This window comes from Lepidochelys kempii, chromosome 1 (assembly GCF_965140265.1).
Source record: "Lepidochelys kempii isolate rLepKem1 chromosome 1, rLepKem1.hap2, whole genome shotgun sequence".
In the NCBI taxonomy this organism is placed as follows: Eukaryota; Metazoa; Chordata; order Testudines; family Cheloniidae; genus Lepidochelys; species Lepidochelys kempii.
Genome location: NC_133256.1, coordinates 267,790,390 through 267,811,359, shown reverse-complemented (window position 1 = coordinate 267,811,359; position 20,970 = coordinate 267,790,390). Strand labels below are relative to the sequence as shown.

General features: G+C 43.7%; 1 protein-coding gene across 2 annotated transcripts in view; it reads right to left on the bottom strand.

Moving 5' to 3' along the window:
- Window positions 1-20,359, bottom strand: part of NTN4 (netrin 4) — a 97,725-nt gene extending 77,366 nt beyond the window's left edge. Inside the window, exons 1-2 of one of the 2 annotated variants that reach the window (XM_073327494.1) lie at window positions 19,501-20,359; window positions 13,661-14,190 (exon numbers count right to left, since the gene is read on the bottom strand). In XM_073327494.1, coding sequence (XP_073183595.1) covers window positions 13,661-14,190; window positions 19,501-19,624 — 654 coding nt within the window. In that variant the 5' untranslated portion in view covers window positions 19,625-20,359. The remainder of the gene's footprint in view (window positions 1-13,660; window positions 14,191-19,500) is intronic. The other variant, XM_073327493.1, reaches the window with a different exon arrangement.
- Between the last annotated feature and the right edge of the window lie 611 nt (window positions 20,360-20,970).

Genomic DNA, 20,970 nt, shown 5'->3' with positions numbered 1-20,970 from the left:
GGTGCATTTAGCCAGTGGCCTAGGTAGGGAGCAGTGTAGTCATACTGCCCCGGGCAGAGCTTAGAAGGTGACTGTGACTCCCCGAGGCCTAATCCCTATCTGAGGAGCCCCTTGCAAAGGTGCACTGGGCAGGATGCACTGTTCTTTAGATGGTGCAGCTTGCTCTCCACAAGTGAGGCATAGTCCAGCCTCTTCCCCTGGGCACCCCTGGAGGTATAACAAAGGAGCATGGGCTCCAAGGTCGCTGAGGGCAGTATAGGCCCTGTCGCCACCTGGCCCGAAGTACTTGTCTGTCAATAGCATCCAAGGCACTTCACACAGAGAAAACAAATACACCATTAAACAGGCTCAATGTCTTCCTCCCCCTCATCGCTTTCCTAGAAAATCATTATGTCCGTCCCTGTCTTTTCTAAATGAATTAAGTACCTGCACCCTCTATTGGTCTCTCTGGTATAATGTAACACTGTTGTGCTGTGCCTAGCCCCCAGCTACTTTTTACCTAGTCAGGACTACCCTGTAAATAGACCTGCTCCAGCACCATGGGGAATTCTGTCATTGACTCAAGTGGGTGCTGTGTCCAGTCCTGTAATGTCACCTCTGTGTAGTGCATGAAGTGCCTTTGTTCCAAAGATGGAAGATCAGGAAGAGTGAGTTTAAATTCTTCTGTGAAATACCAGCATACACTGGGGACATTTGAAAACACGTTTCCTTTCATACATGTTAACATTCGCTGTGGTCTTCTGGGTTTGTCCAGCTGCCAAGGGAAACTCAAGCAAATGGGGCCAACAGAAATGTTAGTAGTGATGAGCAAACCTCTCATGGTTTGAAGGCCACACCTGTTTCAAGGCCACATCCACCTCTCCTCTGCACAGCTCATTTTAGTCCGGCAAGTTACTGAATCCAAATTCGCCATGCCCTAGGGGCCTGTGTGTCCCAAAGCACATGAGATTTGGATTTAATTAAGAAGGGATATGATGGGTTCTTAGGCAAACTTTCCAAAGCCTAAAAGAAGGTACGAGTTTGGGTTAAGAGATGGGCAAATATTTTTGAGGTAAGAGTGGGATGTTTACGTAATCCAAACATGATCCCATTGAGCATTCTGGACTCCCACTGGTGCCAATGGGAGTTAAAAGTGACCAGTGCCTTGCAGCGTCAAGCCCTTGGGTAAATGGACACCATTTATTTTTGTTCTCTGTTCTAATCAGAGTTAGTTCCAGGAACAATCTGTAGGAGCTGGTATATAAATCCATGAGGAATGAAGACCGGCTGGATGCAATAATGCTACAAGGGAAATCATCTGAAGGCTAATCTGTCACAGCAGATATATAATATTAATCAACCATTCAAAGACACAAACACACACCAGTAAAATGTGCATATGTGATGCTTCAAAAGATGCTAGTGCGTCAATATTTGTTGCCGAAGAGTCTCTCTAACAGCACACAGTGACAATGAGTAATATTCTCAAAGTGATTTATTAGCACCCCCATGAATTCATGAACAATTATATACAAGTTATTAACTTATTAAAATACTGTAGTGGGAACTCAGCTACATTGAGGCCTTTTATCTTAATGCTGAGCTCTGGACTAGGATAAGTTTAAGATGAGAACCATAATTAAGAAGTATTAATATGACCCTGTATGGGGGGCGCGAGAGGAGTGGATGGGAGGGGGAGAAAAAGACTTTCATGTGCACTAGAGATGGTTTTTCAATCTGAACATGCAACTGAAAGATTTTATGGCTGAGTCTTTGGGGAAATACATTTTAATTTGTATTTGACTATCTCTGACTGCAGCATCCAGTTCCAATCTCCATCAATGTAACCGAGCAGTAGCTTGACTTAAGGCAGTAAAGTTATTCTGGATTTGCAACACACTAGCATGATTTAGATCAGAACCTGGCTCCTTATACTAATCTTATTACAAGTATAACGTATGGTCAAACTTGAACACTTTACCAAGGCCACATTTCCCACTCCCATGAAAAAAGACCATTGGATTGGAGGTCAGCAACTCTGCAGAGATTTCCCTCCACACACAGAGTTTAACCAAATTGTTCCAGGCTGGGGACAGAGATTGTCCTCTGCACCCACCATGGAATTGGCCAGAGGTTTGATCCATCAAACTGGCAGATCTCTGGGATCTGATGGAAGCCCAAACCAGTTGTGCAGGGCTCCTCCTCTCTTCTTGCTCCCTGGTAGCACAGGTCTGATGGAACAATGGTTGTAGAGTCCCAAAAATTCCCCTTACAGAGGAGGAGAATCTGGCCTTCAGTTTCTATTCATGCAAAACTTCCAGAAGAGTACAAGGGCTGCAACTGAAACAAGTTCCTGCACAGGGTACACAAGAAGAGAGAGGATCTGTGGACTCTGTGCAGGAGCTGGCCACCACTTACCTCTTCGTATTTCCATTCTTTTCTCCTTAAGAAGGAGTTAAAACACTTTCCTTGGCTCACTAGAGCATACACTGTTTTATCTTGCCCGTGAAATACTTCCTCTTTATTTGAGACCAGACTGAAGTGGGAAAATAGAAACACACGCTACCAAATTGAAGGCCAGATTTTGTTCTCACTTAGAATCCAATTTCGGAAAGGACTTAAGTGCATGCTTAAGTCCACCCCTATTCAGCAAAGTACTTAAATGTGCACTTAAAGTTAAGCATGTGTTCATGTGCATTGCTGAATCAGGACCTTACATTGCAATGATTCCACACTCACCCTATTGACTTCACTGGCGTTAAGATGATCTAGAGTGATATAAGTGAGATCAGAATATGCCCTCTGCCCTCATTAGATTATGATTCATTATAATTTTACAGATCAATAAAAAGTCTTATTTATTTCAGCAATCATATTTAACATGAAGAGCTAATCAGTGACAGTCTCCATAATTATCATGCTTTCACAGTTGAGTGCTACTGCTTTTCTCCCCCACACCACCCTCCTCAGCTTGTGAAATCAGTGAGTTCCAAATCAGTGCAATTATGCCAACTTGGTTCAAAAAACTCCATTTACTATCATTTTTGTGAGACTTTATTCTTAGAGATTTTGAATATTTCTACTGAAAGGCCTATATTTCATAAACAAGAAAAAGGTCTCATTTACTGCAGGATGGAACCAAAATGAAGAAAATGCAATACTTGCTTAATTTCATGCCTAACCAACAGGTCCCTTTAAACTAACTAATATATGTTTCTTGCATGAAAAGGTTAGTCAGTAACCAGGAGAAAGGGGACAGCTTTTTCTTGTCAACACTCAATAAAAGGTGGCTGTATGGTAAGTTATATTGAAGAATAATGGATCAGTCCACATGGGATTTTTATTCCTTTGTACTCACATGTTCTTTGGGGGCTGTGATTAAGTATAAACAACTCTTCAGAATCAGCAGATAGTTTTTCAAGCTGAAGCAAAATAGAGCAATCGGACATTATGCAAAGCCCATGAAAATATGTTGCAAGCAAGCAATTAAACCGCAAAATGCAAGCTGCATCATGACAACAATGAAGTGCCTAATAATGACTCTCTACAAGAAACTGAATTTACTGTCAGTTTGATTCCACCCCTTGAGATGCAATATATTTCTATGAAGATTCAGTCAACATTTATTCAAACATTAATGTTCCTAAATTTAATATTTTAAGAATGGTTAACTTTTAATTGTGCAGTCCTATTTATAATGCATCAGTGCATCCTTTGTGTATATTTTGGAGTATTCTGTTGTATAAACTGTGATCGCTAGACATACATTAATTAATTGACAGAAAGATGTTAACATTATTCAGGCTGCTGTCCATTGTTATGGAAATCTGTTTCATCATTACCACATTAACATAATCTACATTGTATTAAGCTCCAAATGTTCTTCTCTCAGTCCTGGTCTACACACACACACACACAGGGTGGGGGGGGGGCGTCGACATAAGATACGCAACTTCAGCTACGCAAATAGCATAGCTGAAGTTGGTGTATCTTAGGTCGATTTACCTGGCCATGAGGATGGTGGCAAGTCAACCCCCATCAACTCCGCTTCCACCTCTTGCGAGCTGGAGTTCCGGAGTCAACGGGGAATGCATTCGGGGATTGATTTATTGCGTCTAGACAAGACTCGATAAATCGATCCCCGATAGATCGATCACTACCTGCCGATCCAGCAGGTAGTAAAGACCTGCCCTTAGTAGACTGTACTTCAAGGTCCTGATTCTCCTCCCTCTTACAGTGGTGCATATCAGGAGCCAATGAAGTTACCCCAGGGTAAAGCAAGCAGAGAAGTGAGAGAGAGAGGACTGTCAGAGTTTCCAGGCAGCTGCACCTGTATTTGCCTTTGTGGTTCAAGGGCACCAAATTTAGGCTTCTGGCTCTCAGCTATCACCACTCTTGGGTGGAGACCCACATCTCTCTCCCTCCTGACCACGGGTTTTAAGACTGCACAGCTCCCTCTCTTACTCTGTGATATTCAGTTTGTCCAGATCATTTTGAAATTTAATGCCATCCTCCAAAGCACTTGCAACCCCTCCCAGCCTGGTATCGTCCGCAAACTTTATAAGTGTACTCTCGATGCCATTATCTAAATCATTGATGAAGATATTGAACAGAACCTGACCCAGAACCGATCCCTGCAGGACCCCACTCGTTATGCCCTTCCAGCATGACTGTGAACCACTGATAACTACTCTCTGGGAACGATTTTCCAACCAGTTATGCACCCACCTTATAGTAGGCTCCATCTAGGTCGCATTTCCCTAGTTTGTTTATGATAAGGTCATGCGAGACAGTATCAAAAGCCTTACTAAAGTCAAGATATACCATATCTACCACTTCCCCCCTATCTACAAGGCTTGTTACCCTGTCAACGAAAGCTATCAGGCTGGTTTGACACGATTTGTTCTTGACAAATCCATGCCAACTGTTATTTATCACCTTATTATCTTCTAGGTGTTTGCAAATTGATTGCTTAATTATTTGCTCCATTATCTTTCTGGGTACAGAAGTTAAGCTGACTGGTCTGTAATTCCCAGGGTTTTCCTTATTTCCCTTTTTATAGATGGGCACTATATTTGAGGACTTCCTCTTTGATTTGTCACCATGCACATCTATAGTGGTATAGAAATAAATAATAATAATATTGTGTGCTTCTATTTTCACCAACAGTGTACCCTTTGCAGTCCCTCCGCTCCAGACTACTTCTGTCAAAATGCCTAGACTATGCTTTCTGACCCAAGAACTCACCCTGTGATGCCTTTCCAGGGCTCCTGTCATAGAAGGTCTGCAGATCATCATCTCTGCACTGGGTGGAATTAGAATTAGGGTTGAGATCTTCTCCCCCTTGCTCTCCCTCAGCTCAGGGTTTTTCAGGTGTGAGCTTGTATGTCCAGGCCTTCTAGAAAGTAGCCTTGCTTTACAGTAACTGTATTGCAGAACACTTCAGTTTATCACAGTCTACATGTGCAAATAGGAGTAAACTACATAGTTTACAATAAATCACACAAGGTCAGACTGTGCCCAGCTCCTTTGCAAAGGAGTTTGTGAGCAAGAAGCTTCCCAATTTATTACTCCAAATAGGGACAGAGCACAAATAAAGTCTTTTTTTGGTTATATGAGTGTAAGGACTGCACAAGACCAGTGTCAGCTACCCAAACTGAGATGGGGAGGAGACAGAGCCTGTGCCCCATCACTTTCTACACTGGCCACATGCTGTACTTTCTTAAGGAGTGAAGCAGTGGCTGTGCTCACGGAACTTCAAGAGCCAATGCACTCACTTCTTTGAGTTGCACTGGACCTGATTCTTCATTGCTTGCACCTTGTTTTGTCAGTTACACCCACTCTGGGGAGAAAAGGAATAGGAGACTGGTACCTGGACAGAGCAGGGAGCAAACTGGAGAGGAAGAGCTGAGGCTGGAGGGGAGGAGGGAGAATCTATGAAGAATCTCCAAGGGTAGGGATCTGACTTTCTGCTGCCTTGCACCTTTGGGAGTCATTTGCACCTGTGCAAAATGGGCGTGAAATGCTCCCACCAGTGTGAGCAGAGAATTCTGATTTGGTGGTGTTTCATATACATTGTGCACAGGTGTAAATGGCAGTGAATATAAAACATTCCCAAACTAAAATTCTCCACTCAAAACAGCAGTAACATTTTACATTACAGCTGGATAAAAATATACCAGTTCTTTTCACGGGAAATTAAAAAATTTGTTTCCCCATTTCCTCTGAAATTTCCTGCAGAAGTGTTTTGGTTTCTTAATAAAAAATAAATAAATCTAAACCTGATAAATATTTGGTTTCCAAAAAACATTTTTATTATAATTTTCCATCTTTTGTTTAAAATATTTGGTTTAAAAAAAACTCCAAAAGATTTTACCAAAAATTTCAGTTTTTCATGAAAAACAAACCAAAAAATTATCAAAAATGAAAATTCTATGACAGTTTTCGATGGAAAGCCGTTTACCTCTGCTTCTCAATGAAAAAACGTTCATCAGCTTTATTTTACCTCCACTTTGCCCTCTCCTTCTCCAGTCTCATCTCTTATTCTCCAGCTTGTTCCCTAGTGTCCCACCCTTGTCTCTCCAGAGTGGATGTAATTAAATTGACAAGATGCAAAGTAGTGAAGAATTAGATCCAGTGATTTTGTAATTGCCAGAATAGAAAGTAAGCAAGAGGAGGAGAGACACAGAGGAAGAGAACAATTACAAGGCTTAGAATGAGATCAGCGGAGGATGCAATTGTAGAAATGAAATGAGCAAGCTGCAAAATCAGGGAGATTAGGGACTGGTGGCAAGGCTGACAGGCTGCAGTGGTTGGGGTCTAGGCACCAGCTCTAGGCACCAGCAAACCAAGCACGTGCTTGGGGTGGCACTTTTCAAGGGGCAGTACTCTGGGCCTTTTTTTTTTTTGGCGCTTGGGACAGCAAAAAACCTAGCGCCGGCCCTGGCTGGGGTGTATTACAATACAGGGCTGGAAGTGTTTGTGTTCCTCTCTGGAAGACAAGTAGACATAGAATCATAGAATCATAGAATATCAGGGTTGGAAGGGACCCCTGAAGGTCATCTAGTCCAACCCCCTGCTCGAAGCAGGACCAATTCCCAGTTAAATCATCCCAGCCAGGGCTTTGTCAAGCCTGACCTTAAAAACCTCTAAGGAAGGAGATTCTACCACCTCCCTAGGTAACGCATTCCAGTGTTTCACCACCCTCTTAGTGAAAAAGTTTTTCCTAATATCCAATCTAAACCTCCCCCACTGCAACTTGAGACCATTACTCCTCGTTCTGTCATCTGCTACCATTGAGAACAGTCTAGAGCCATCCTCTTTGGAACCCCCTTTCAGGTAGTTGAAAGCAGCTATCAAATCCCCCCTCATTCTTCTCTTCTGCAGGCTAAACAATCCCAGCTCCCTCAGCCTCTCCTCATAAGTCATGTGTTCCAGACCCCTAATCATTTTTGTTGCCCTTCGCTGGACTCTCTCCAATTTATCCACATCCTTCTTGTAGTGTGGGGCCCAAAACTGGACACAGTACTCCAGATGAGGCCTCACCAATGTCGAATAGAGGGGAACGATCACGTCCCTCGATCTGCTCGCTATGCCCCTACTTATACATCCCAAAATGCCATTGGCCTTCTTGGCAACAAGGGCACACTGCTGACTCATATCCAGCTTCTCGTCCACTGTCACCCCTAGGTCCTTTTCCGCAGAACTGCTGCCTAGCCATTCAGTCCCTAGTCTGTAGCGGTGCATTGGATTCTTCCATCCTAAGTGCAGGACCCTGAACTTATCCTTATTGAACCTCATCAGATTTCTTTTGGCCCAATCCTCCAATTTGTCTAGGTCCTTCTGTATCCTATCCCTCCCCTCCAGCATATCTACCACTCCTCCCAGTTTAGTATCATCCGCAAATTTGCTGAGAGTGCAATCCACACCATCCTCCAGATCATTGATGAAGATATTGAACAAAACCGGCCCCAGGACCGACCCCTGGGGCACTCCACTTGACACCGGCTGCCAACTAGACATGGAGCCATTGATCACTACCCATTGAGCCCAACAATCTAGCCAGCTTTCTACCCACCTTATAGTGCATTCATCCAGCCCATACTTCTTTAACTTGTTGACAAGAATACTGTGGGAGACCGTATCAAAAGCTTTGCTAAAGTCAAGAAACATCTGAGGATCCCAAGACTTACCCAGCAGGGTTGGAACAAGAATGAAGCTTCATCCATTACCCAGCCTTCTTTTCTTAGTAAAGTCCTGTTACTTTTTCAACATCCCTGTGCTCAGCTCCCAGTCCCAGTGCCAGAAAGGGAAACACAAAGCTGCTCTATTAAAGAAAAAAGATGAAAAGCAGCTCCCAGGGCCAATTCAATATCTCTTATTTCTCCATAAATGTTGAGCTTTGTGCCTTAAAAATGAACCTATGGACTTGGCATTTTGCCTCTTGTGGTGTCATAAATCTCTTTTGAGAATCAGCATCAAGGTAAAGATGCAAATAAGGGAGGTTTTCTGACATAAGAATCAGGATAGGCCTGTTACTAGCCCAGTTTTTATTCATAGAGCCCTGTCTTTTAAAAAAATCTGTATTTCCCAATTAATTGCTTGATTCTCCTTAAAAAGAAACGTTCAATGAGTGTGCAAAGGTTTGAGTTGCTAAAGCCATCGCTGGCATATACTCAGGACATTGACTTGGAATAGGCTTTCACCTGTATAAAAAGTATAGAGTAAAAACAAATCCTTTATTTACGTAGCATGGAAGTGCACAGAATCTTCAGTTAAATTGTAAGCTCCTCAGGGCAGGGCCCATCTGCTAATCCATTTGAGCCAGGCCTGATCCTGATTTTCCTCTCTATCTAGCCTCTCACTGACCCCTCCCCCGTACTGCTTACCTGGTTCTGTTTTCTGAATCTAGGGTTGAAAAGCTTGTTGATTTTACCACCTTCAGGCAAGCTCTTCTTACACAGTATCACAAATCCCTGTTTCTTCTAGGTACTCAAGGCTAGATCCACAAAGAGAACTTAGGCTTGGTATTGGCATGACCAATTTTAGGCACCCTGATGCCCATTGAAATCTTCAGCTCTAAATTAGGTGTGTAGGCTCCTTCTACAATGATGGGAACTGGAGAGTTAGCACCTAAGAACGGGAGTCACAAAAGCCAGCACATTGAGCAGGAAGCCATCTAAGCTACCCAGTAGGAAATGCCAAGAAGTGGGGGGGGGTCTTAAGTTTCACCTGTCAAAGGGAGTTAGGTTGGGAGTCACCTATCTGGGGACTCCACTTGAGATTCACAGCCAAGAACCCTCTCCTGGAGTTAGACACCTAAGCCTTTCTCATTGAAAATGAGATGATGGTACACCCCCCTCTAATTCAATATCCCACAGGTTAGAGCCCCGATCTCAGATGTGGGAGATCCCACATTCTAATCCTTACTCTGCCTGAAGTGGGGCAGTGACTTGAACACTGGTCTTGCACCTCCTACAGAAGTGCCCTAACCACTTGTTTAGCCTGAGGAGGAGCACCCAAGCTGTCCTGCGGAAGTTGTTCCATTTTAGGCGTTGAGCCAGTGAAAACATCCGAATGCCTATGGCCTAGTTGTTACACACTCATCTGGAAGACCCAGGTTCCAATCTCTGCTCTACATCAGGCCTCAGGATATGAGTGGCCACACCCAGAATCAAAGGCCACTTTTAACCATTTGGCCCCAAGTAACTTGTCCAAGGTCACATCTGTCAGTGATAAAGTCACAAACAGAACCCAGGTACTTTGACTTCCATTCCCTTTCTTTTTACCTTTAGACCACACTGCTTTTACACAGGCACACAGCCTGTGTTTTTGTACCTTGACTTTTTATATATGATACTGAAACTTTTTCAAGTGGTGCTCCAAGGGGCTTGTGCGCAGTTGGCTGTCATGCTATACAGTAGTTGCCTTATATTAAAGAGACCTGTTAGCAGTTCAGAGTTTACACTGATGTTTTAAAGAATACTGGCCCAACTTAGCTGCAATTAAATAATACCCTTTCAAGCTAGATATTTTAAGATGGCTGCATATTTGAAACTACCGTTTCAACTGAAACTGTTTCCATATGTCTGAAATTAGGTGCTACGATTAGTGGGAGTCAGCAGTGCATAATTCAAAACAGCACACAAAACTCTGGTATTGCTTTAGGTGAGATACACATTGCTATTGGCAGTTAGAAGTAATTGCTGGAATGTAGCACGCTGTAATAAATTAAATGTGATATATGCTAAGCATGCATGCTTGCCATCTGGTTGCCAGAGAGTTGCTGTTATTACTTTGCACGTAAATACAAGTGGTGTTTAAATGCAGGGAACTGAAGTGTGCCACATGCATAAACTCCCAAATGATTTAGGACTCCAGTCCCCTCGACTCAACATTTGTTTTAAAATATGAAATAATAAGACAATTTGGAATTGGAGGTCTCCTTTCTTTGCAATTATCACAAACTACAATAAAATGAAGCCAACATATTAGACACTGCAACAATAAGGCCATTCTGTGAATGGATTGCTTTGTAGCATGCTACCTGAAATACACGGAATAATACTGAATTCCTTCCCTTACCTAAGGTATTTGCTGATTTCTACATGTAGGGGTCTCAATCCTTAGAGCCCTGCAAATTTGCGGGTATCCACTTTATATCCGTAGATGTCCGTGGACCATATTTGAGGATGGATGTGGATCCAAATTTTATATTCAGAGCCCAGCAAACCTGCAGATATCCATGGACCATGTTTGCGGATCGCAGATCGGACACAGAAACAAATTTTGTGTCCACACAGGGGGCTATCAATCCCCTAGCTGCTGCACATGCAGAAATTCCACTGACACGCATGTAAACTGACTCGGCCTCTATTTGCACACCTCTATGTGGACACACTTTACTGGGATGACTTCAGTGGGAACTGTATACACACATAGTGGCTACAGAATCAACCTCAGATGAGCCAAATCCTGCCCTGGTTTACACTCTTTGCAAACCCACTGAAGTCAGTGCTGAATTTCTTCTCTCTGAGCATCACTTGTAGAAAGGCTCACCAGGAATCGTGTGAATGAGAAAACATAAATCACACTCTTCTGTGGTCAAACTAGAGAGGGAGTGGTCACCAATCCTGGTGTGGCTATCGTCATAGAGCTCAACATTACGTGGTAATGTGGCATTACATAACCATATGGAGATGGCACACAACTGGTGGAGATGCTGAGAGCCTCAGAAACTCCTCAGCCTGGCACCTCCTGCTACTTCTACTGCAGATTCCCTTGTTTAGTGAGTCCCAACCCCAGCATGAGGGGAAGCTCTCTCTCTGGTTTTACCAAAGGAGGGGGAGCAGGAAGCAGTTTTCCCTTGTGGTCCCCTTATTTTAACCCTTAATTGGATTAATAAAGTAAGTGCTAAGGACACCGGCCTCTTCAGTGAGCCTAGAGGCTTTCATTCCTTCAATGAAAAGAATGCACTTAAAAGTTTCTCTCCAGACCAGAACAGCTGCTGCCCTCCCTTGACTTTTTACATAGGAAGATGTATTTTAGTGAATAGACTTATGTATTCCTTTGGACAGGTACTCCTTATTCCTTTCTTAACCAAACCGGGGCCCAATCCTGGAGAAAGCTGACTCTGAATAACTCCAGTGTTGGCTGATATTGTTTGACTCTTCACGTGTATTGTTAATTTTTAACAGTGACAATCCTTATGACCGTTTAGCAAGGCAATTGCTTTCAGACTGTGGCTTGGATCCTCAGTTGGGGTAAACAGGCATAAGGAACACTGATATATGCCAGCTGAGGTTCTGGCCCTTTAAATTCAAATACTATCAAAGCCCTGCTATGGAGCTAACATATTCTTCTGTGAAGAAAACAAACAAAAAGTAAAAAAACTGTACAAAGAATCCTCCCTTTGAATGCAAAATTTGAGGGAAACTAAATCACAACTTAATTTATTCATATCTGATCCTTTCATTTAAAGGTCAGATTTTACACTGGGATATCTATATGTGATTTTCACTGAATTCAGTGAGAACCACATATGGCTATCTCAGAGCAAAATTCTCACTGAATTCAGTGTGAATTCCATGAACATATCCAAGAGTAGAAATTTGGCCCTAAATGTCTATGAACTGAATCATGAAACTGCTGGGATGAGGGTGGGAAACTGTGAGGATTCTGTATATCAACAGATGATTTACTGAGGCTCAGTCTACACCACAAAGCTTTGCCAGCACAGGTAAATTGGCTAGAAGTGGGGGGGGGGGATCATACCGCTAACTCACATAGCTATGTTGGCAAAAACCCCAGTGTAGCTGCAACTATGCCGACATGAATGCTTCTGTTGGCATAACTAGTGTAATCAGGGAAGTGGTGTTATTATGCCAGCAGAGAAACTCCTTCTATTGTATACGCTGTGTCTACACTAGAGAGCTCTACTCGCATAGCTTTACCAACAAAGCTTTTGTAGTGACAAGCCTTATTTACTTGGAGATGTACAGTATACTGATCTCCCGCATGATGGCATGGGGAGCCTTACTTCAAAGAAAATAATCAACACTGTCTTACAGAATAAAACTGATCTTTCTTTTTGTTAATAGCTCACTCCATTCTCTATTTTATTCCAAAGGAAAATCAAAAATTTGATTTAACAAACAAAACACATCTGAAAAGCACTGTAAACTGATCATATAACTCTTGAAAGACCACTAGAGGGAGCAGATTTTACCAACAGTCCACTGAGGATATCTCACCACTAATGAAAGTGTAAACCCAGAGATAGCAACACAACAGATCTTAATTTCTGTATTAGGGTTTCATTAGAGGGAATCTCTCAGAAAACTAGTTGAATTATCAGTGTAAACAACAAAGCGAAACAGTGCATTGGGCATATGTTCTTTATTTTCTGTTATTTGTAATGTATAAAAATAACCTCTTTTCAATACTGTCATTTTTCTTTTAGCAAATGTGATTTTTCCCTTCTACTTTTCTTTTGTTTACCTCTTTTTTTCATATTAGCGTCCATGCACATAGCATATATGAGGGAGTGGGGTTTCTTAATTAACTAGTATGTCCTTCTTCCACAGAATTACAGGAAAATTATAGGGTCAACGTTAGCAGTGGCTCTTTTTGGTTTATTTTACTTTAATTTGTTGGTGACAGTGGTAGTTATCTAACAGGGACATGGACACCATCAGTTGAAAAATAACCCCATTTCTGTCAAATTTTGACCTATTATTACAAGTAACATTTAAAATGACTAGAACTGAAAGAGAATGGAAAAAAATATTTTTCTCTGTTTTCTCCTTCCATTCCATTTGTTTACTTTCTGAAATTAACAATATCGTTGTGTGTTTGCCAGTTTCAACATTTTTCCAGTATAGTCAATTCACCTGTTGCTTGTGTGAGTCTTTCACAAAGCAACAGTGGAGAGAGAAACATTTTTAAAAGTAGGAAAATGTGATTGTAAAACCTCAGAGATTGGCAGAGGGGATCAGGGACAGGTGTAGTACTTGCAACTACTTTTAACTCATTTCTTGAAATTAACTAGATTTCAAGTTGACAGTGGCATTTTAAGATGAGAAATATAAATTCTGGAGTAAAGGTTATAAGGATTATAAGGAGCCTGAATTCAGGGCCAACATTACTTGACAGTATCCCTTTAACATGCCAGTGAACTTACCTCTCCCCCAGTGCAAGGAAATGGGCTTGAATATCTTGAAGTGCAAATTGCTCCTTTCTTTGTCACATCGTCCTCTAGACCAAAAGTTGCTGAACAGTTAGTGGCAAAATACTTGTAAGGCTTCCATGTTTTCCCAAAATCCTGGGATCGCTCCAGAACCATGGCTGCTGGCCTTGCTGACTTAAACACCATGATCATGTGAGTAAAGTAAAACTCAGCTTCCAAATCCAGCTGGATCCTCTCCTTGTGCACATCCTCAGCTGATTGCCACCATGTGCGAGGCAAACGGAAGGAAGAGTCGGCCATTGCAGAGGGTGGGTGAGCCAGATGGGTGTGAGCAGCATTACATTTGTCACACTTGGGCCGCTTGCATGTCAGGTCTGCATACACACTGTATGAACAGTAAAACTCAGTGGAGTTGCGCCCACATGTGGTATCTGTCCACAATCTTCGTCCATGGGCTAGGTTTCCCATTCGAGGGTTGCACGCTTTTTCGCAATGGGACCCAACTCCGACAACACTGCTCAGTCCTAGGTGGAGGAAAGTACGTGTTAATCTAAAGCAATTTATCTTTAACGGCATTGCTCTCAGACAACTGCATTCAGTTTACCATGTGAAACAGCTCCCTGTGTAACCCTAACACAAGTGGAGCTAAATCCTGCACTGGCCAACACAGAGAACAAGGAGAGAAGCCCAGAGTCAGGAGCTGAAGGGAGCTGCTGTAGACTAGGGGTGCCCTCAGGATTACACCTGTTTCAGTGGCCCCTGCAAGCCAGAGAAAACCTGGAGCACAGGCCATCCCCAGCCATACTTCCTCCTGGTCCCAATATGTCCCCGGCTATTCCACTAGAGCCCCTTTGCCTCAGCCTCGCTCGCTCTCCCTTTGCAGTGGATGCTACGTTAAGCCCAGGGGCAGTAGATGCCCCCTAATGCTTAGTGTGGTAGATCAAGGAACGCTCAAGGGTTCCCTGGAAACCACATGCAGGAAAAAGTCCTATTGGGTAGTTTCTAGGGAACCTTGAGAGCTTTTTAGTTACCACAATAAGCATTATGGAGCACTCCCTGGTATCGCAGCCACCTCAGTGGGCAAAGGGAATATTCCCTTCTCTTGCTGCCCTGTGTTAGGGGAAACCAAGCTGCTTCATGAGCTATCCCAGAAAACCCTGAGGATTTAAAGTGGGGCAGTGACCCTGTCTGAATACCCACAAAGATATATTCGTATCTCAGTGTATGGCCATACAACCCCTCTCTTCAAGACTGCAGAAAGAGACCCATCCCATCACAGGACAGGGAGGAGGCCATGAAGAAAGCACTAAGTAGCATGGAGGTTAGCGTGACCAGACAGCAAATGTGAAAAATCGGGACAAGGGCTGGGGGTAATAGGCACCTATATAAGACAAAGCCCCAAATATCCGGACTGTCCCTATAAAATCAGGACATCTGGTCACCCTAGTGGAGGTTGGGTGGTGCTAGGGCTTACTGGGCAGATGAGGTAGCTGAGTTTTCGGTAGGAGACAGGGAGATGAGTTGTGGAGGGATATTCAAGCAAGGTGCTTCAGTATTCCTACTGAGCCTGGAGGTTGTTTGCACAGTAGGAACACTGAAGCATCCCCTCCCTAGGTGCTGAAGAGGTCAGGATTTAGTCAGTACACTGGTTCATATTTTGGAAGTTTGTCACTAATGGTGTGTAAAGAAAAAATTCCACTGTTGAAATGGTGCTGGCAAGTTGCCCTGCAATTTAGTCTATGTGGTTTTTGTTCAGGTTTGTCTAGAAGTCTTGTTGATTTAAAACTCATGCAATTACAGTGTCTACACAGAAAATAAAATCACCACAGGGGTTCAGTATGAAACCTTTAGCAAAGTTACAGTCATGGTTTAGTAATTTTTATTATAAACTTTCCACCTATTAATGAAGCTGGCAGTCAGTCAGGAACTAGATTGTATTTTATGACCCATAGCCATTTAACTTAAAAAAAATAAACAAAACAGCTCTGATGACTTGAAAATGGGCATGCCAAAACATCTGAGGTGCATAATGTGTTCTTTATCACTGGGCCAAACATACACAATAAGCTTTATGCACTAATGATTATGATTTCTTCTTGATCTTTTTGCTAAGTTCAAGTGTCATTTTGGTTTAATAGCCAATACATCCCTTTATCTGGGGGCTATTATTGTTATTCAGCTTTGGTATATAGTAGTTGCACTGGAGTTCTATCCTGCATTAGCAGCGGGGTAGACTTAACGATCTGATAGATTCCTCCCCCCCCCCATTTCTAATACCAAGGATCTATGCAGGTTTTTTATACAGATTACTCAGAAAAGCTGTGGAACATTGTTTATAAAGCACTTACAAATGGGCAGACTGCATTGGCTAAAAATATCTTGGAAAGATTTTAATGATCAAAATACTCTGTGAAATAATGAATCCCCTACAGGGATAAGAAATTAAGTGCATTAAAAAGGACAGCTGCAGGCAATAACTAAAATAAGACAGTCTCATCTCAAATTTACAAAATACACTTATACCTATAACAGTGAATAAACACAACTGTAAAATTCACAGAACAACACTTATCCCTTATAGAGATCCTTTTCAAAGCACTGTCCAAACATAAACTAATCTACACAGCTCTCCTGAGAGGTAGGGAAGTATTTTACCATTGCGTTATCAGTTAGGTCTACCATGGGATGACTTAATTTATGTGTTGGCTGCTTTCTTGGATTCTTTAGCTACATTATTGTAGTGAAGTTACCTGTTAAACAAACAGGTGAATATTTACTGTAGTACCCTCCACCATTACATTTCAAATTACTACCTCTAATAGAAAGCACTTTTGTGACTAAATAAATAAGTCAGTTCTTAGTCAGGACTTCAATATGATTTTTAATTAATATCCATATTGATCAAGTACTATCTTTGTGCTCAGTATTGTATAGTATATAGAGGAAAACATGGACTAAAATCGTTGCCCTTCTAAAGTCAATGGGAATTTCAATGGAGCCAGGATTTCACCTAGAAGTTCTGCCCCAAGGAGCTTACAGTAACTGTTCAGAGGCAAATGCATTATATTTAAATTGACAAACGGATTAATGTAAATACAACACTTTCTGTAGTCCTTTGGTAGGCCTGTCTCTCCTGCAGAGGTCTGAGCTTGTCCATGACATGCTGAGCACACAACTCCCATTAAAGTCCATGGGATTTGAGGAAACTCAGAAGTGGTTAGCACCTGCTAGTATCAAAGCCTAACTTCTATGCTCCCAGGGGCTTTGAATCAGGCCCATAGTTTTCATTCCTCATTTGGGAGTGGATCCTTCTCCCACTGGAGTCAATGGGAACAGGTTCAGGCTGTTGGAATTCACAAGCCATTGCCTCTTACACTGGGGGAAAAAACAAAGCCTTTGAATAATAGGTTTTTTTCAAATGAAAAAAAAATTAGAAAGATCAATGCAGAGTGTTGCAATTTGTGAGATGTGACAGTTTTCTGGCTTAGTGCTGTTTACCACAAGAATGCAGCAAAATTGACAGATTGGAGCATAAAGATTTTCGCATTGTCAGCCACAAACTCACGTCAGCTCTTCGATTACCAGAAAGAGGTGCCTCTCCATACCCCTTAATGGTTATGCTTAACCCTATGCTATTTCACACCCTATATACTGTACATACCACTGAACAGCAATCTTTAATAATGGACAAGAGCACACAAGGTACACCATGACTCACCTGTAAAATATCCAGGCCTATCATATGCTTCCTGTTTAAGCGTTTTTTCAGTTGACACACTTGCCTTGTAACATTTCACTTACACCCTTGCAATTGATTATATGATTTTTCTATAACAAGCTAATAATGAGGTTTGTTCAAAAAGAAAAATCAGCCCTCAGCTGGAAAACGCTCCAAGAAAACATTATATAAACAGTTTATATTAATATTAAATATTAATATTTGAACACAATATTAAAGCCTAATTGTGAAGTGTTTTGAGGTTCTTACAAGTGCAAAGTGGTTATTATACTAAATACATTTGGCAGGGGTGGGAAAGGGGTTTAAAGCTTTGGTTTATCTGTGTGCTAGTTTTGCCATCAGTACTGCAAAGATCATTACAAGCATGACTAAAAACTTTATTTACTACATTGTGAATTCTGCTCTCCTCATTCCCTTCCAATACTGAAGTAATGGTTTCCACACCACAAGGATAGTAACTGACACCGAGATTGTTAGAGCTACATTATCTTGTAGATCTTAGCTGGTAAGACTCAGAACAATCAGTAAGGAACAATCTCAGTGGTGCGATGTTGATACCAAGGAGCTTCTAAATAAATAAGCCAGCCCAAGGGAGTGAATGAAATCTATCTTATCTTTATTTCAGGTAAAGGTGCTGTGAGCAACATGAGCGTAGGCACTGTGGGGTGTCAGCTCTAAGGGTCAGTAAAGTCCAGGCACGTTTATCTTATTTGAGATCTTTAGATTGCTTTTCTTGTGCATAAACTTGAAATAGCAGTTACTTCAGAAAGAATGCACGCGTCTGACTTTTCCCTCTGAGTCAGATGTGATAAAGGGATAGCACACAGAAATTACAGCTGGAAAACACTTATCAGAACACCCACTCCGTCACCTACCAGGGCAGCTACAGGGCACTGTTTGGTGCTTTGCCCAGTCTAATTTTGGCTGTCTCACATTGGGGAGCTTCCTATACTTTCAGTGTCAGGAAGCTTCTCTTGGTGTTCTGTTTAAATATTCCTTTTTTTTCCACTTTCATTCTTATTACCTCCTAGTTATATCCCTCTCCAAACTATTCCAGACAGTCACTATGTCCCCTTTAAGACGTTGCTTAGCCAGTCTGTACCTATTTAGCCCTTGAAAACTCCCCTTACAGCTGAGACTGAGGAGATGGACACAAGACGGCTGGTGTGCATCTGCAGTGTTGGATGGGAAGCAGTGTGACAAGCTGCCTCATGTGGAATTTAATTTGCATTCCTGAAAATAAATTCTGGCAAAACGAGAACGGACTTGGGAAATACATCCAATAGTATGTCCAGGAACTAGCGGGAAAGGAAGGTGAAAAAGGGGGAGAAAGGTGACTTGAACGTAGGACATTCTACCCCTTTCTGAGGAATCAATAAAAACCCAAACAAAAGAACCTGAGGTGTGAATGGACACTTCTCAGCAACACTGACTGTTCTTGACCATGGAAGAAGCACTTTTCCCCTTTACAGGTCATTCCAGCTGTAGCTAAAATAATCCAAGCTGGTTATTCTCTTTCCTGCTCAGGAAGCTCCTGTTCCCTGTAGCCCTACGCAGAAGCAGGGCTGAGTTTAAAAACGCTGCTTAATGGCATTAATCAGTACGCTACATTGTCATCTTTCCTTCTTGAACTCACTGCACCTTCCTGATGTCTTCCCTGGCTTTCCCAGTCCACTTGACTTTTCACACTCTCTTATGAGCTTGTTAAAGAGACGGTCACATTTTTAAAAAGCGAATGTTACATCTTTTACTTGAGAGGCTACGAAGGATCACTAGGATCCGAAACCTGCTCGGGAAAAGTCCAAGGGTGTCTGTTGATATACACGGTGGTGTACACATTGCAAGTAAAACCCTTCTTTGTTCGCTCTGAAAATGATAATCGGGCTACAAAGATAAACTTTGATCGTTAAGGGTAAATACTGCCCTTAACCATCGGTTTACATATATTTACTGCTGGAGAAGGAGGAAGATAGGGAATATGAAGCGATTTCATAGTCTGAAACTGTGCTTCCCAGCAGCTTCGGGCTTTATTCCTTCCTAGAGGCTAAGCAATGGGGAGAAGGTTTAGAAGGAATGAAAATACATCAAGACCCACCTGCAGCTACAGCAGAGCAGCCCAGAAGTACAATGAGCCAGACCCAGCTCTCCATGGCCAAACTCCTGGTCAAAGTGCATGAATCAAGGAGGAGGACCAGGAGCCTGGAATCTCTTCTGCACATGAAGACGGTTCTCCAGAGCAAATCCTTCCCGGCAGGTCATTCATTCGCCACTCACTGGCGTGCTAAGGGCAGGAGGGAGGCTCCAGCCCCCGAGTCTCCCCCGGGGAGTGACATCGCGGGACAGCTGATGGCTCCTCCAGCCCCCGGGGAGCCGCGTGCCTCGCTGAGAACATTTCACTTCCCCGCGGGGACCCGCCGGGCTCCTGCTGCTCCCGTGCAGGGCATGGCAAGCTGAACTCTCCGGACCTTTCACTTCCCGGCTGCCGCCGCCGCCTGCGGCTGCTTCCTCCCAAGGGGCACTTGCAGGAGGTGCATTTTATTGCATTGATCCCGATCTCTGTGCCTGTGGCTCCCGGGCCCCCTCCCTCGCTGGCTCTCCCCTCCGTTGACAGCCCCTGGCTCTGCAGCCTGTAGCCTCGCCGTGCTGCACAGGGAGCACGGAGCCAGCCAGCGCGAAGGGACTGGCTGCCGCTCCAGGGGGCTGGGGGCTGACACCGCCCCCAGCCACATCTCCTCCAGCGGCGCCCGCCGCGCACCCCGCCTCCCTGTGCCCCCAGGAGCAGCCTCCCTCAGGCCGGGGGCGAGCGGCTAGCTCCGACTGCCAGCTCTTGGCGGGAGCGTTCCGGGGAGCCCCGGGCTCGCCCGCCTCAGACCCGAGCGTGCCCAGGGGCCTCCCCAGTCAGATGGACAGGCCAGCAACCTGGGGGGGCGGGGAGGGGGCGCCCGGCCAGCCTCAGCCTCCAGCCTCCCCTCTGTCCCGCTCCGCCCCGCCCAGCTAGTCCTGTTCTCCCCCCTCCAGCCCAGCTAGTCCTGTTCTTCCCCTTGCCCCAGCTAGCCCTTCTCCCCTTCCCCCTCCAGCTCAGCTAGCCCCCTGCTCCCCGCCCAGCCCCGCTAGCCCTCCTGCCCTTCGCCCTTCCAGACATCCCCTCTGCCACCCATTATCCTTCCTCCCTCTCAGCCAATAGCTCTCCCAACCATCTGTCTCCAGCTCACTTATCCTTCCCACCCCCTTCCTTCCTTCAGCCATCGCTAGCTCCAGCCATTTTGCCCCAGCAATTTCCCTCTCCTATCCAGATCAGCCAGCCCCCTTCCCAGTCACCCCCTCTTGCTTCCCAGTCCCTATCCCTTGTCCCTCCCCCCAAAGCCCCAGCCCCACAGCTTAGCCATCCTTTAGTCCTACATCCCTTGTGTCAAATGGCCCATGAAGCAGAGACAACTCACTTTAGGCACCCACCTGAACACGGCTGGGGCCTATTTGACATAAGGGGGAGTAGGGCTGGATTGGAGACTGCACTGCCCTGAAAGCCATTTGCTTGCTTGTGCTTTAAACACACACACATTCGTGA